Source organism: Manis javanica, chromosome 16, assembly GCF_040802235.1.
Source record: "Manis javanica isolate MJ-LG chromosome 16, MJ_LKY, whole genome shotgun sequence".
Lineage (NCBI taxonomy): Eukaryota > Metazoa > Chordata > Mammalia > Pholidota > Manidae > Manis > Manis javanica.
The window spans coordinates 49230517-49246858 of record NC_133171.1 but is presented as its reverse complement, the minus strand read 5'-3'; the positions used below and the strand labels follow the sequence as shown (position 1 = coordinate 49246858).

General features: G+C 55.4%; 1 protein-coding gene across 11 annotated transcripts in view; it reads right to left on the bottom strand.

Moving 5' to 3' along the window:
* Positions 1-980: 980 nt before the first annotated feature.
* Positions 981-16342, bottom strand: part of LOC140846907 (anthrax toxin receptor-like) — a 43052-nt gene continuing 27690 nt past the window's right edge. For 8 of the 11 annotated variants that reach the window (XM_073225118.1, XM_073225115.1, XM_073225116.1 and 5 more), the window contains 12 exons: positions 15941-16022; positions 15795-15828; positions 14720-14799; positions 14569-14637; positions 14118-14198; positions 13967-14027; positions 9560-9652; positions 8740-8809; positions 8085-8175; positions 6387-6605; positions 4043-4117; positions 981-1208 (listed from right to left, as the gene is read on the bottom strand). In XM_073225118.1, coding sequence (XP_073081219.1) covers positions 1077-1208; positions 4043-4117; positions 6387-6605; positions 8085-8175; positions 8740-8809; positions 9560-9652; positions 13967-14027; positions 14118-14198; positions 14569-14637; positions 14720-14799; positions 15795-15828; positions 15941-16022 — 1087 coding nt within the window. In that variant the 3' untranslated portion in view covers positions 981-1076. The remainder of the gene's footprint in view (positions 1209-4042; positions 4118-6386; positions 6606-8084; positions 8176-8739; positions 8810-9559; positions 9653-13966; positions 14028-14117; positions 14199-14568; positions 14638-14719; positions 14800-15794; positions 15829-15940; positions 16023-16342) is intronic. The other 3 variants (XM_073225117.1, XM_073225119.1, XM_073225120.1) reach the window with 3 other exon arrangements.

The following is a 16342-nucleotide window of genomic DNA, read 5'->3' as shown; positions in this document are numbered from 1 at the left end:
GATATTATGCTCAGTGAAATAAGCCAGGCGGAGGACAAGTACCAAATGATTTCCCTCATCTGTGGGGCATAACAACGAAACAAAACTGAAGGAACAAAATAGCAGCAGACTCACAGCTCCAAGAAGGGACTAGTGGTTACCAAAGGGGAGGGGTGGGGGCGGGTGGATGGGGAGGGAGGGAGATGATTGAGGGGTACCATGATTGGCACACGTAGTGTGGGGGGGATCATGGGGTAGACAGTGGAGCACAGAGAAGGCAAATAGTGACTCTGTGGCATCTTACTACACTGACAGCCAGTGACGGCAATGGAGTATAGGGGGGACTCCATAATAAGGGTGAATGTAGTAACCACACTGTTTTTCATGTGAAACCTTCATAAGAGTGTATGTATCAATAATACCTTCATAAAAATATAAAATAAAATAAATAAAAGGAACTTACACCAAGTCCCACTGCAACATGGGATGATACCAAAGGGGCTGATACTCCTCAAGTGGCAGGTAAAAAATTCTACCATTTGCAACAACATGGAGGAGCTAGAGGGTGTTATGCTCAGTGAAATAAGCAAGCTGGAGAAAGTAGAAATATGAAATGATTTCACGCATCTGTGGAGTATAAGAACAAAGCAAGAACTGAAGGAACAAAACAGCAGCAGAATCACAGAACCCAAGAATGGACTAACAGTTGCCAAAGGGAAAGGGACTGGGGAGGATGGGTGGGAAGAGAGGGAGAAGGGGGAAAAGGAGCATTACGATCAGCACACATAATGTAGGGGGTGGGCATGGGGAAGGCAGTACATCACAGAGAAGACAAGCAGTGACTCCATAGCATATTACTATGCTGATGGACAGTGACAGTAATGGGGTATGTGGTGCGGACTTGATAATGGGGGGGAATCTAGTAACCACAATGTTGCTCATTTAAGTGTATATGAATCATACCAAAATTTAAAACAATAACACACAAACGAAAAACAATATTGGAGTTTTGGTGCTGTACAGATCGTGTTATGGGGTGAGAGTTGCAGAGTGGCTTTCCAGAGCGTCCAGGCTGCAGCAGGTATGAGTGGCATCATTCAGTTGGGCAGGTTGGGCACGCTGGCACCATGAGCAGGTGCTGAGGATGAAGCAATGGCAGCTGGGTTGATGCTGTGTGCGGCAGGATGATCCACGACGGGCGTCAGTAGGGGGACAGCAGAATCACCTGTCTGTGGGGAAGAGGAGAGAGGGAGAAAGTCACTGAGAAGCAGCTGGAAGTGGGGGCTGAAGGCTGTAGTTTCCCTCACTCATGGGGTTGGCCAAGGTCCTTGTCTTCTCAAGCCCACCCTTGTCCTGCTGGCCCGAATCCCACTGATCCCCCTGCAAGGTCTACCTTGGAGCACCATGGAGCGTGCTAACATCAGGCTTCCGAGAACCTGTCTTTCCTGCATCCAGCCTCAGAGCACACTCTGCCCATATCCTGTCCTAGGCTCCTCCGTCTCTGGCAGGAAGTCCACTCTCACCTTCCTGTGTATCTACTTCCTGGCCAGGCCCTTGGCCTCCCTTCTCAGACCTACTCGAGTGTCTCCTCTCCCCTGGGCACCTGGCTCTGGTCCACCCTATTGCAGGCCTCACAAAATCACCTTCCCCGAGAAGCAGCTCCTGGCAGCTGCCACCTTCAGCTGTGCTTCCCCTCTGCCTGGGAATCCAGCTCCAGGGCCCAGCTGCCTTGCTAGACTCCTCACCGCCAAGCCCCTCACTGGTCACCAGCCTGGCCTGCATGCATGCAAAGCCTGTGACCCTGCCCTGTGTGTCCCTAAGGTCCCACTATGCCCCTGGTGCTTTTCCGCTTGAGAGCTGTCCACTCCCCTGGCCTAGCCCCTGACCTTTTTGCGAAAGCAGAACTAACAAGGTGCCCGGTGACACCCCGACCTCTCAAGCCCACTACACATTTGCAGACTCTACTCACCCACCCACCCCCACCTTGTCCGTATTGCCACATTCCTAAGGCCAAACTGGGGCACTCTGGCCCTACAGCCCAGAACACTGGACCTGGATCTCCCTTCTCAGCACTGACGTCAGCCTTCTTCTGCCCACGGGGAGGTCCCAAAGAGATTAACTGTTTCTCTTGGGCATATTCTTAACTGTCTATTTTTTCAGGTCAACTTTAGAATCATTCTGATCAAATTCCCTAAATGTGTGTAAGCAACAGCTTATACAATGACACCCATTTTGTCGAAAAAGGACCTCGAGAGGGGGTGGCATGGGTCACCCTTGCTGGGAGCCCTTCTGTTGCCTGGGGCGCCCATTCAGTGAGAGGGTAAGATTCCATCCTGAACCTGACTCTCATGATAGATCCACGAGGGTCGTTTCCCATGAACTGTGGGCCGCTGTGGGCTCAGGCAATGGGGAAGAGAATCGCGGGCTCGCGCGTGTGTGTGTGTGTGTGTGTGTGGTGGGTGCTGTGTGTGTGTCAAGGAGGGTGTGTGTGTGTGTGTGTGTCTAGGAGGGATGCTCTATAAGGGAGCATAAGGAGAGAAACTCCTCTGGGATTTGAAGGCAGTGGGGCAGAGTCACAGTCTGTTTGCCAGAGCAGAAGTGAACAAGGCTGCCGCTGTTAGTAGGTACTAGGCCACAAGGCCACTCCTTGGTAACATGCCCCAAGGCACACTGGGCTGGCTGGCTGGCACTGAAATCAGGCTGGGATGGGGCCCTTCCTGCTCTGCAGAAACTGCAGGGCCCAGTGACACCGAAGCCTCTCAGCCCATCATTACCTTGAGGCCTAGACTCTAACACTGAAGGCTTAAAGAGCAGGAGCCAAAACCCCAGCACCTGTGAGAGGGTCTGGATGTCCAGCTGGAACACTACAGTCCTGGGGTCTCTAGTGCTGTGGCAGGGGAGATGGGGGGAGCCCATGCACAGGGCACAGCTCTCCTCAGCACGAGCTCAGTTCATGTAAGAAATCCTGTGTGCTGCCACGTACTGTTGGGGTGACCTCGCCCACTTCCCTGACCTCTGGGAAAGAAGTGGTCACCTGGGGCTCACAGCACTGCTGGGACGACTTCAGAGGTGGTCCTGAGGGGCCTGGCCAAACCGTGGGCAGCTGTACATGCCCAGAACCCATCACTCTGCTACCCTCCTCGCCTGAGCTGGGCCCTTGGAAAGGTGACCATTTCAGACAGTTGCTCAGGGTCCCCACCCTCACCTTGCTGGGCACGAAGGCCATCCTAGCAGCTTGCTCTTCTCCACCCTCTGGTCGCGTGCCTCCCCTTGCTTGAACTCTCTATCTGGCCCTGTTGTACCTGCCCCTGTCCCTGCATGGTGTCTCCGGGTTGTGACTCCACTGGTCAGAACCTAGAGCCCACCTTCCACAAGAGACCTGAACCTCTGATGCCAGGCAGTGGCCCTGCTGGTCTCATCAGCCATGTGCAGAGGCTTCTGGGGCTTCCGAGAACTTCTTCCTGGGGGATGGGGGTCCTTCAGGCCCCTCCTCCAGGTGCCTGTCACCCTTTCCCAGTGGGTCACAGGGACCCTGCAGTTCTCTCCCTCACTCTGCGGAGGGGACCTCTGCAAGAGCAGCAGCTGACACTCACATTTCCGGGGAGTGTTAATGGCAGAAAGAACTTGGCACAGACCTTCCCCGGCTGTCCCTGCCCTGTGCGGGCTCGTGCTGTTCAGTTTGTTCTCCCCGATCCAACTGAGGGCCACTGAAGCCCAACCTTTGCTGGGGCAGACGACAAGCTCTGCCAGAACCGCGGACTGGCACCTGTCGGGCAGCCACCCGCACCCAGAAGCCTGCGCCCGTGCCAAGGGGGAGCCCCGGAGGCTGGGACCAGCCTGGTTGGGGGGGAATATGAGCCCTCGTGCCTTTTCTCTCTCCCAGGCCTCTAGGCCGGGACGGTGTCTTGTACTGTGGCGCCAGGTGATCGAAGCCCAGCACCCATAACCTCACCACCACAGAAGCCCGGCCTTCCGCGCCCGTGTCTGTGGGGCAGGAGCCGGCTGCCCCTGTCCTCCCTCAGCCCAGCCTGGGGTATCAGCACCTGTCTAGGGCCCTTCTCACCTGCGCGGTCGTTTCGCCTTTCTTACAACACGACATAATCACCGTAAGGCACTTCTTTCCCAGTGACCCCGGAATCTAGAAAGGGAAAACAGTGTCTGCTTCCTTGCAGGCAGCTACTGGGGCAGGGACGCTGTAGCTGCTGCCCTGCACCTGTCACTTCCTGGCCACTCCGCAATGTTTGCTGGCAGAACTCAAGGACCAAGGAGTCGCACCCTGTCTCTTAGGAGAGAGCCGTCCTAGGGAAAAGCCAGCAAGCTCTTAGTTTGCAAATAAGGCTGTTCCCCAAAAGGGCAAGAAATTCTGTCACATCCCCTTCACTCCCTGAGGCAGCTCCCTTAGACAGACCTGGTCCTGGGACTCTGTGACTTAGAGGGTGGCCAGGTTTTGCAAGGACAGGGCTGTGCTGACGTGACCCTGGTAGATTGTGGTTTCCCCAGGCCACCTGCATCCATACAGGGTACTGACCCGGACAGGGAGGCCCACCTTCCACTAACCCCAGACCCTCATTTCCTGCCCCGGGACACCCACCTGAGGTGAGCCATGCCTGCTCACCTGATACTTGGGCTCTGTGCACACCTGGGCTGGGCCTCCCTCACAGCCTAATGCACATAAGATGCCCTCCACTCTCCCTAGCCCTGCTGCCCTGAAAGGCTAACCCTACCAGAGCTCCTCTCTCAGCCAGGATTCAGGGATGAAGGCCTGTGAAATGCAGCGTCACATACATGAGAGCCCAGAGGAGGGGACCAGGTCCTGAAACCCGAGCCTCTTTACCATAACTCAGCGAGTCTTATGGAAGAGCCTCCTACACACAGGCCCTTGAGGACTGAACAAATGCCCCTTTGTTTCAGTGGGAATCATAGCAGTTGTTGAAACAGGCCCGAGTTGCTAATTCAGTGACAGAGGCCTTGGTCAGGCTCTGATGGGAGCACGAGAAGGGTGTCCTCTGTGTGTCACTGTGAGTCCCACATCTTACAGGGGGCCCCTCTCTCTCTGCTCAGGGCATGAGAGCTGCAGGGTGCGGGGGGATCTCCCTAGGCTGAGGGGGACCTCATTGTGAAGGCCAGTGTGCCCTCAGGCTCTGGCAACACCACAACCAAACATGACCTACCGTGTCTGGTTTTGGTGGCGGCTTCTGGGAAATAGAAAGATGGAGTGATAAACACAGGGTGAGAAGGGCTCTGGCTCAGCCATGCCCCCAGGAGGGGACCTGCTCTGCAGCACAGGGACAGAACAGGGCTTTGGGTGTCCATCTGGGTGCTCGCTGCGTGCGGGTCTGTGGCCAGCTGGCTCCACCTGCCTGAGCTGAGCCCACACTTCCCTGTGCGTCCCCGGGGGGACATTCAGCCTGGGATGCCTGGTGCTGGTACAGGTGTCTAACCAGGTGGTTTTCATCAGCAGCCTTTCGGTCGTATGAAGACAAGAGCTCCTCCCCTTCCCCTCCTGCTCCTCCCTCCCCTTCCTTTGCACACCCTGAACCGCCCCTGTGCCCAGAACTCAGGGAAATCCACCCAGCACCTTGGCTTCCTGTCCTCATGCTCCCAGTTTGCAGATCTCAGACCTGCAGGTGTCTTGCTGGTGCTACCCTCTCACACCTCTGTGGGTCCCTCCTCCCCCAGAGCCCCCACACCTGTCCTGAGGAGCCCAGCTAGCCAGGCCTCTGCGCCCGCCCTCCCCGGGGCCCGCCTCTGCCCTTTGCTGTTGCTCTCATTAGGAAGGACACTGGCCACATGCCATGAAGGTGACATTTTTTCCCCCAGTACCCCAGGGACCAAGGCCAGTCGAGACACCGGACCTGGAGCTGCCATGGCAGGACTGGGGCCACTTCCTTTCTGCCCGCTACCTAGCACGGGGCCCAGCACAACATGGTCCTGAGTAGTGACTGGGAGGGAAGGACAGGGCTCCATAGATGGGCAGAGGCCATGTCTGTTTGTAAAGGCACAGCTGCCCCCAAGGAGAGGAATCCTGGGGCACCTGGCCCTCCCTGTGGGGTCATCATTGCAGGAGGAATCTGTTTTCTCCAATCCACAGTAGAGGTCTCTCCCTGGCCTTTGTCCCTTTGAGTCCTTCAGAAGCCTGAGTCAGGGCCTGGGGTCACTTCTCCTCAGGGGGAGGGCAGTCCACAGGTCCCCTCTCTGAGGGAAGCCTGAGGCACAAAGCTCCTTAGAGGCCAGGCTGTGTGCCCAGGAATGGGAGGGCAGCTCTGAGCCTCCATATGCTCAGCTGATGACCTCGGAACTGATGGGACCTTCCCACAGGCGGAATTCTGGGGCAGCCAGGAATCCTGGTACTTTGGGGGGCTGGGGAGGGCCTGGGCCACAGGGCTGTGTAGTCAGGGGTCACTCACACATGCAGTGCACCGTCGCCCGATACAACAGCAGAGCAGCACGAGAAAGGGCAGCACCATGAGAGGCACAGCCCAGTAGAGAGGTTTGAAACTGAAGACTGGACTGGAAGACTTTTCATCCGGGTTAATATGTCGTATGACAACCGGCACAGCATGTGGAATGGTATGTCGTTGGGCAGCTGGTGATACGGCATCCAGTAGGGCATGTGGGGTCCTCTCCTGAAGAAAGCACACGTTAAGTCCTCGGTGCACCTGTGGTGCCTATCACTTGGCATCCCACCCCACACCTCCAAATCCACCTTTACACTCAGATTGTCCCACTCTGAGAGGGCCCAGCGGGCCAAGGAGCCCAGGGCTGGACCCTGAGGGCCCCTGAAGAGCCCTGGGCCACAGACCCTGCTCAGAGGCTCTGCCCCAGAGCCTTGTCAGGGAGTCCGGCATCCTCCGTGCTGGGCCACAGGCAGCCCCCACTGCACGCCTGGGCTGATAGCACAGGGGCCTGGGGAGGAGCACACCAGTGAAGGCACACAGGGGGTGCAGGGGGCGCTGCTGAGGCCAGGATGAAAGGGTCTGCAGGATCAGGGCAGCACCCTGGGTCTATCTCCCCATAGCCTTGCCCTCACTGCCCCCTTGCACAGAGCCACTCAGCCCCTCTGAAACTGCACTTCCACATCTGTAGGAGCGGGTGAGTGGACACCTGTGAGGTTTAGAGTTCATAGCCTGTCCTAGAACAGGGCAGACCCATAAGGAATGGGGGCTCCTGTCCTGTTGTTACTCATGGCCAAGGAGAAGCTCACTGCATCTGTGCACTCAGGTGCTGCAAGTGCTGAACCGTTGAACCAAGTGAGATGCTTCAGAGAAGTGTGAGAGGGACAGGGCGAGACTGACTCAGTGCCCAGGAGGCACGGCAGAGGAAAGGAGAGGCCAGGCCAAGGCTGGGGGAGAAGCCACTGTGCTGGGAGTAGACACCAGCTGGCTCCTGAGTTCTTTTCCCAATGTGCCTGTTGAAGGGCGGTTGTCACTGGGTGGCACTCCTGATGGGCAAATGGGTCAGTTCTGTCTGCTGATCTGTGAGCAGACACCCAGGGATAAGTATAAACAGACATGCACAGGAGTGTCAGGGCTGTTGGAAGCCAGGCTTGGGGGCAGGGGCTGTACCCACAGCTGGGCCGGAGCACCAGTGCTGTGGAAATTCACCTCAACTATGCAGGGCCAAAGGTGGTCCCAGCCTCCAGGGCTCCTGGGTCTGGGACCCCAGTTTTGAGGGCCTGGACTCTAGCTCCCTGCACACAGCCTCCAGCCTACACCCCTCACCTAAGCCAGACCCAGATGGAGCTCTGAACTCCCCACCAGGAGAACCAGGCCAGGGAGGTGGCAAGGTGGGAGTCAGGGGGCCGGTCTCAGCATTGTTCCGGAGTCCGCTTGGAGTTCCAAGTGGTCGGTGCCATGTGCCTTCAGGGTGCACAGCCCCAGACACTTTTACAGAGGGACTCCAAGGGCACTTCTGAGAGTCGGGGAACAGCTCCCCAGTGAAGGGCTAAGGGGCTGTAGTGGCTGTGACGTGCTGCACAGGTGCCCAGCTGCACAGGCTGCTTGCTGGGCCTGCCTTGGTCATTCCTCCTGCCTTGTGCTTCCCAGTGTGTCTGTCCGTCCAGTGAATGGACTGAGCATAGTCCCAGAGGGAGGCTGCAGTCTTACCCTGGAAGTCACACAGCTTCTATTGCTGACATCGAAATCGGTCTTGATAAAGGACAGGCCATTATTCAGGCTGATATCAATGAAGACGGCCCTAAAGCACAGAAAGGGCAGACGGTGATCAGCAGCCCAGATGGCACAGTGCGTGCACTTGGCTCAACCTGCAGCCTGACAGTGGTCCTCGTTGTAATGGCTCTGATCAGTGGGCATTCAGGACAGCAGATAGCAGGCAGCACGGGACAGGAGAGCCCGCCCCAGGCAAGATGAGGTCAACTTCTGCAATGAAGGCTGAGCGGGCAGTGAGGAGCCCTGCATGGCCCAGATGCACTCGTGGCCATGGGCTCAGTGGCCGGGCGGGCTGTTTGCTGTCCCCTTCTAAACTCTTTCCTATGACAGGGTATGCTGGCTTGGCCCTGAAAGGCTGCCTGGGCCAAAGGTACCATCCCTGGGGCCCATCCCCTCCTGCATCCTGTCCTCCTTGACAGAACCTGGGTGACAGGGGATCACAGCCCCTCAGGGGACCACCCGCACAGGTGGGTGCAGAGGAAGCTCTGAGCCCTCCCGGAACAGGTGTGAGCAGCTTGGCCAGAGGAGGCACCCCCCCCGCTGGTCTCGCCATAGTGCCAAATCTGACCCGTTCCCTGAGCTTTTCACTTACTGGCCCTGATTATTTAACTTCGGTCCTGGGCATGTAATGGAGGTGTCTTGCACAGATAGAGCCTCTATTCCTGGAAGAAATTTACATGCAAATAATGTGAATGGACATGTCCCCACATCCCCGTCTCCCCTCCTGTGGCCCTTGGCAAGCAGAGCCCACCCTTTGGCAGATGTCGGCTTCTGTTCTCTGCCTTCCTCAGAGCACCTACCTCACACCAAGTACCGTGCTGCTGACTCAACTGTCAGATTAGCTACGACCTTCTGAACATTCTTACCCCTTTGTTGGAGCTCATAATGAAAACTAAACGCTAAGTATGGTTGTGGGAAACATTTCTGTGTACTAGTTTTGTATACTGCAACTTTGCTGAATTCAGATACTAGTTCTGGTAGTTTTGGAGTGGATTCTTTAGGATTTTTTATGGCATCATCTTTCAATCTCAAGTGAACACACCATGCAGGGAGACCTGGCAGAGACTCAGAGCCCTGGGGCTGCCTCGACTTCCCTCCCACAGACTAATGGACTCGAGTCCTTGCCTCTCAAGGGAAGTGAGAGCCCAGGAAAGGGACGGGGATGCAGCTCTTAGGGCACACCCCACCCCACACCCAGCCTGCAGGAGAGGCTGCTCCCAGGTGTGTGATGGTTCTGGGGATCGATTAAGTCCTGGGCACGAGTGGCAGGTGCTCAGGCTCCCAACCACTTACCCCTTCAACTGTCCATGTTGCTTATTTTTACTGTGTACATAGCAAATGGTCAGCACGGGCTTTGAAGGTTTGGTTTGCTGTGGGACAGCTGTCACTGGAGGAAAGGAGGGGCTACTTACTTGCCGTTTCCTTTCCAAGTCGAAACTGACACACAACTTCATCCTTCTGTATGTTTTTAAAACCTTTTCCAATAACCTTGACTTCATTTGTATCTGCAAGAGTAATATCCAAATGTCTCTGTGAGGAAGCGCTGAGGTATTTTCCTCAGATCACAACTATGGCAGGCCGCCCCAAAACAGAATCCCCATGAACTCTAGGTGGGAGGATGCAGCTGTAGCTGAACCAACATCTGGGCAAACCCCTGGCCAAATCCTCTCCTTTTGCTCACTGAGGGCCCACGCTCAGGAGCCTGGGCTGGGCCTAGAGCACTCAGGGGCCCCTCCCCACTTCCCATGACCCACGAAGTCCATCCATTAAAGTCACCCAGCCTAGTTCCCTCTATAGGGGTAAACCCAGCCACAGGTTTCTGCTCTGAAATACCAAGGTGCCCCGAATGGGCACAGGCAGGGACCAGGCAACCCTTATATAATTGAGAGAGGAGCCAACACATCCTGGTGAGTCAGCCCTGTGTCATGTCTGAGCTGTACATGCACACCTAGGGGCCTGGGGACTTTCTGCCACCTGGAGTCAATTCTCTATTGACCCCCCCCCCTCTTTCTGGGGGCCTATGGAAGAATGGAAACCAGAGAAGTCAGGCCCATTCTTGTGGAAACAGAATGTGGGGTTTCAATAGGACACGTGGCTTTCCCCAACACCTGGCTGTCAGAGGGTCAGGATCTGCTGTCAGTGCCCAATCCAGGACCATAGAGGATGCCACCTCTGCTCTAGACCCAGCTGAAAAGCTATCACGCAGCTCCTCTGGAACACCCTGGGCTCTGGTTTTCAACTCATGGTGCTATGACTGCTGAGCCTGCAACCCTAGAGGGGACCTAGCTGGCCTGAGCCTTGTGGGAAAATTTGGCAACAGCCTCTACTCCCGTGTCTGTGACACGCAGGGAGTGTGGCAGCTCCGGGCAGGGCTGAGAGCCCAGAGCATGGCAGGTGCCGGCATCCCTGGGAACGGTGCACAGCACCCCTCTGCACCATGCGTCGTACCCTGCCTTGTGTCCCTGCTGCCCTTCAGGCCCTGCTCTTGGCCACTTGCCCTCTTGCAGGAACTACAGCTCTCAGGGGTCTGATTTACTCTGGGAATTGTAGACATGTGGAGCCAGTATGAGGTTTCAGGGTTTTGAGCAGAAGAGATGTTGAGTTAAAGGACTGTGCTCTGCCCAGACAGCTGCCCCTTTTACGTTCTACCTGCCCTCACCCTGTTCCTCCAACAGCAAAAACCCCAAGAAGAAAGTGAATCCAAGAGTGAGCACAGCCAGCTTGCAGGGAGCTGTACTTTCCCCGCTACACTCCCGCTGCCCACCAGCTCTGAGAGCGCAGAGGGACCTTCAGTCCCAGGACGGGAGACAGATCCTTTGTGGAAGAGAGGGCATTCTTTCTGGGAGAAAAGTTATACACCACTCTACCCGGGATCCAAGGATAGGGGGTGGAAGGCAGCTTCCTGGGAAGGCCAGGTGGAACTGGGCGGTGAGGAAGGGTGGCTGACCGCCAGGACTGGCAGGGGCACAGCGGGAGCTGACTGCCCTGGGGCGGCCAGGTAGGGGCTGGGATACCACGTGCTGCCCGGCACAGTCTCGTGGAGAGAATTCCCACACTGCTCACCCACTGTTCACCTGTATGTCCCCTGCCTGCAGCTATTCTACTGCTGGTACTGATCCCAGGAGAACCCTGCCCCATGCCCACAGAGAGGGATGCTTGGGAAGACCCCACAGGGAGGCTTGTAGTAGCATCTCCTTCAGAACAATCTTACTGTTGAACAAGGGAGACTAATTAAATTAATTTGGTCCTTCAATGCTGTGCAGATGGCTGGAAAATATTATGTAGTGCATGATCCCAATAATATGGAAATATCCTTTTCAAGTTTGCTGAGATAGATGTGCACACGTGTAATCAAGTTCTCATTATACAGGTATGTAACATATGTATAGTTAAGTAGTCACAGTAGTTCTCTCTGGGAGAGAGTGGGATGGGACCAACGGGGACTCTCAACATAGTGGAGGGACAGTGGCTACCCAGGCTGGTGGCAGGAGGGTCCCTTACTGCACAGAAGGCCCTGCAATGGCCAGTCTCATAAGGAAAACAATTCGAGGCCCCTCCTCCAGCATGGCCCCCTGAGGGTGAAAAGCCCCAGCATCCCCAGCAAATACACAGGCAGGATGAATGTCAGACCGCTGTGCCCAGTGCACCAGGCCAGAGCCAGCATTCAAAGCACATGGGCCCACCGTGGAGAAGTGCAAAGCAGAGGACTGCCTGGAGGAAATGCCAGGAGGGAGCTGCTCCCAGGGGCGGGGCTGGAGGCAATTGCCTGGGAGGGCATCCAGGGGGGTTTCCTGAGCAGCGCTAAATTCTGTATGTCCGTCTGACTCACACAGGGTCCTGTGCAATTCCCAGCCTTGTCAGATGGCACCGTTACCATTTCTGCATTTCAGAAAGAGAACTCTCAACGATCATTAGTCCCTAGTTTGAGATATGCAGACTGAAGGGTTTCATGGGAGGTAGCCTGATGTCGGTATTTCACTGTGACATGCTTCAGAAATCAGATGGATCACTGAAGGAGAGAGCGAGAGCCAGCAAGGACTGGTTCCACACGTGACCAGACAATATGGTCACACAGGAATTCTGAGGACCAGTTAGCGGAGATGGGGGCTCGTCGTACAATTGTTTCCAATGCTGAACATTTTAAGCTTTGCATAACACAAGATTGGAAACAGAAAGCTGCATGATAGAAATAATATCATGGACAGAGCCCAGCAGAAGTCATTGTGCAGCTTGGATGACAAGTGCCTAATGAGAGGCAGAGACCAAAGGCAGAGGGAGGCAGAGGGGGCGGCCCACCAGGAGCAGCTTTGAGGGTGAGACTCCTGTGCGGTGGGCCTCAGAGGATGGGTGGGAAACTGAGGCAGGGCTTACAGTAGCCTAGCTGCCCAACCCCACCTCTGCAGCAAATGAGGTTTAGAGCAGAGGGGTGCTTGCCTTGCAGGGTGTCAGCCAGTGACCTCAGATTCCGTGGTCAGCCTGGGGTGGGTAAGTCCCCTTTCTGAGCACTTGTACCTGTGACAGGCTGGGGCACAGGCTTAGGGGCAGGGAGGAGCCCTTGAGACTCATGCCCAGCCCCTGCCTGCTTCCTCAGGGCAGCCTGTTCTTCTACTTCCTTTGGGGGGCCAGGTTTCTGCTTTGTACTTTCAAGTGACTGTCACTCTCTGTAGTGGCCTTTGACAAGAAGGCAGCAGTATAACAGATCAGAGCCACAACTCTGGGCCACACTGGTAGAAGGCATGTGGCAGGCACCTGTCACTTCATCTTGGCTGCCATGGGGGATGAATGGTGACTGGCACCCTCACTGGTCACTGACAATTGTGGCTTGTCATGTTAGTCAGATACCATGGCCTGTGTGTACAGCAGACATAATCACAGAAATGTAGATGTCAAACTGGCTGCACAGATGGGCGCTTAACCCAGGAGGAGCAGGGAGGGCCCTCATGTGTGGGGTTGCTAGGCCACCTCCACACTTTGGCAAGCTTTGGGTTCTTTCTACAGAACTGTCACTTCTACCAGATGGTACACCTTTGCCCTGAAAGGCAAGTCCAGCAGTTTCACAGGATAAGCATCAGCCTTCCAGATGAGCAAAAGCAGGAGTGGGCACACCTACTGTGCAAGACTCCCGCAGGTCCATGGAGGCCTGTTCCAGCACGATGATGGGGAGTCAGACAGCTGCCCCCAACAGCTGGCTCCGTTGGAAGCCATCATCCCGGAGGTCCCTTACCCACTCAAATTACATTTCAAATACTAATCAGACTTGGATTTCTGGGGTGGTTTCTAAATAGTTTGACGTATTGTCCTGGTTATATGTGGTTGGGTCCCATTTGGTAGTGTCATTTAGGTTTTTTAAAACAGTTTTTTATATTTCCTAATTAATCTTCTGGTTGTGAGATTAAAGAAAGTAATTACACTAAACTTATGTGGCAGTCATTTTGCAGTACGGTCACCCAGCCACTGTTCAGTGCGCTCTAAAGTGATAGGGAGCCCATTACAAACCTGAGCAAAGATGCCGTCACATGCCCAACCCCAGCACACCCCAGGCACCATACCTCACACACACTTACATACGTACCTGACACAAACGTTCTATGGATCCAATGCACATTCCAAACCACAATCCCCCCACAGACAGCACATTCACACACACACAGCACATTATACACATTCACATCACACTCAACACACACACACACACACAGTACACTCAAACACACCGCACAGACTGGAACCACGTACACCACTCCCACCACACACATGGCACATTCACAAAAAATACACACACGCACTTCTGTGTTTACAACAGTGACTCCAGTAATTACCTCTGTTGCAGATAGCGGAGAAATCCACAGACGTAATCTGCACACATGACCTTGCTATAAGCTGAAATAGAGTGAGGGGAGTGGCAGAGTCATGGGAGTGAACAAGGGTGGGGGGCATGGCGTGCAGCCCCCTTCATCCAACCTCACTCACTGGGTCAACGATGTCTTCCAGTCCAGGGTATCCACTGTCCACTTGAAACAGATGATCCTCTTCACCAGCAATTTCCAACAGCTGAAAGGGATAGGAGATGACCTGAGCCCACAGCCAGGGGTGATGACCCAGAGGTCCCCATCCCAGGAGACAGACACCGGGGGCTAGACCCTGGCATCCACCAGCAGCCCACCCTCAGGGAAGGGAAAGCTCTTCCACCCTTGCCTCTGCTGTGCAGGTCTTACACAACACTTGTTATTCATTCTGAACGGCCACCTTGCACATCTTTCAACTCCCTGGGCCCAGTCTAAGTGGAGAGGGCCCCAACCCCACTCCCCAGGCACATTTTGGTGGGTACAGGCCCATCCTCTGGGTGACCCTGAGAGAGCCATCTTTGAAGCTTTCCCCAGCTAGACTCACAAGTGACCCCTCGTTACCTGCTCAGAATTACCTGGGATAGCTGATAATTTTGCACACCTACGAAATACAGAGTTGCCCCCAACTGCTTGGATTTTGCAGCCTGAGAAAGAGGAAGTGTTGGGTATAATAAATTTGGTCCAAATATGTGGACCAAAAGGCTGGTAACAATGGGCTTGACTCACTTCAACTTGTGTCTCTGCAAACGATTCTGGCAGCAGTTGTTCACCTGTCAGCACGATGATGAGGCTGGGTACCTTTGCTCCTGTGGGAGAGGCAGGGCATGTCTGGGTCTATGAGAGCAACTGTCACAGGCTTCCAAGACCCGAGCACTGCTCGCCACACCTCACCCTCCTGGGGAAAGGCCACCCCGACCTGAGCACCTGCCTCCCACATGCCTGGAAGGCTTTGCAGCTTATCATGCAACAAGAAGGGCCCCTAGCCCAGGACCCACTTTGCAGATGAGGAAATTAGGCCCAGCTTAGGGTTCTTCCTACAGAACTGTCACTTCTACCAGACAGTACAACCTTTGCCCTGAAAGGCAAGTCCAGCAATTTCACAGGATAAGCATCAGCCTTCCAGATGAGCAAAGGCAGGAGTGGGCACACCTACTGTGCAAGACTCCCGCAGGTCCATGCAGGCCTGTTCCAGCTCTGGACCTCACGCACAGCTCTCCCACGGGCACTTGTAGACCCAGCCTCAGGGCTTGAGGTCAGAGGCAGGTGAGCAGTAGACCCCCTCCCCAGCTCAATGCCTCTCCCTGGGCCCCACATCTTTCCTAGACCCTACAGCCAAGATGCAGATGTTTCTGGCAAGCACAAGACTTTTACACTACGGGAGACACAGAGCAGGAGCATCAACCCAAGGGAAGGAGCTGAAGGGAGAAGGAGTCAGGGAGGAATGTGTGCTCAGCAAGGGGGAAGGTCAGGCTCCCTTCTTACACGGAGGCCCCGCCACTCTGGGACCCGCTGGGTTTCCCCCTTTCTTCTTCAGGCAGCCCAGCTCCAGGGCCAGTGCCTCACATTTCCTAGAACCGCGAAGTCGCACACGCGACCCTTTGCTGTGCAGCGGAACATCACGGGGTGGTTTTCATCCCCACTGCTCGGAGCAGGAGGCTGCCGCTCAGAGAGGGCACGCAGCTGGCTCCACGAGTCAGAGCTTGGATGCGGCCAGGGACGGTCTGCACCGACCTCACTGAGGCCCAGGCCTGGCTCTTTCCCCGGACACCATCGCCAAGAAGGCAGGAAGCAGCTCACTTACCTGCAGCTCGTGTTCTTTCGATCTGCTCATTGGCCTGCAACAAAATGAAGGAAAAAGTGTTTCGGGGGTACAGTGAGATGACCCAATGATGACCCTCTGAGAACTTGATAAAGCACAGCCACATCTCAGAAATCTAGGTTCTGTACCTTTTCCAATCCGTGCTGCATATTTATGGCTCCGGAAGGTCGTATATTGAGCAATTCAACAAGCGCATTGTTTATTTTTTTTCTGGGAAAAAAAAAAAAGTCAGAGGAGGTGGGAGATGGAATGAGGGGTTGCCTATTACAAGCAGCCCCAGGCTGTCCTTGTCCATCTGCACTGCATGCAGCCCTGCCGGGACGGGAGACGGCCAAGCCAAGGAGCCCTGCCCCGGCCCTCTGTCCTGTGCCTTTGGCATTGGCTGGCCTGCTTCCCACCTTCCCAGTCCCTATCGGGTGAGCAGGGTGGTGAGGGGACGCTGCTTTCCAGGCCCGTAGGTGAGGCCTGGCCTTCTCTGTGCTCAGATCTGTCTAAGCCGTGCAGAACTGTGGGCCTCCCCCAGGGGTCCA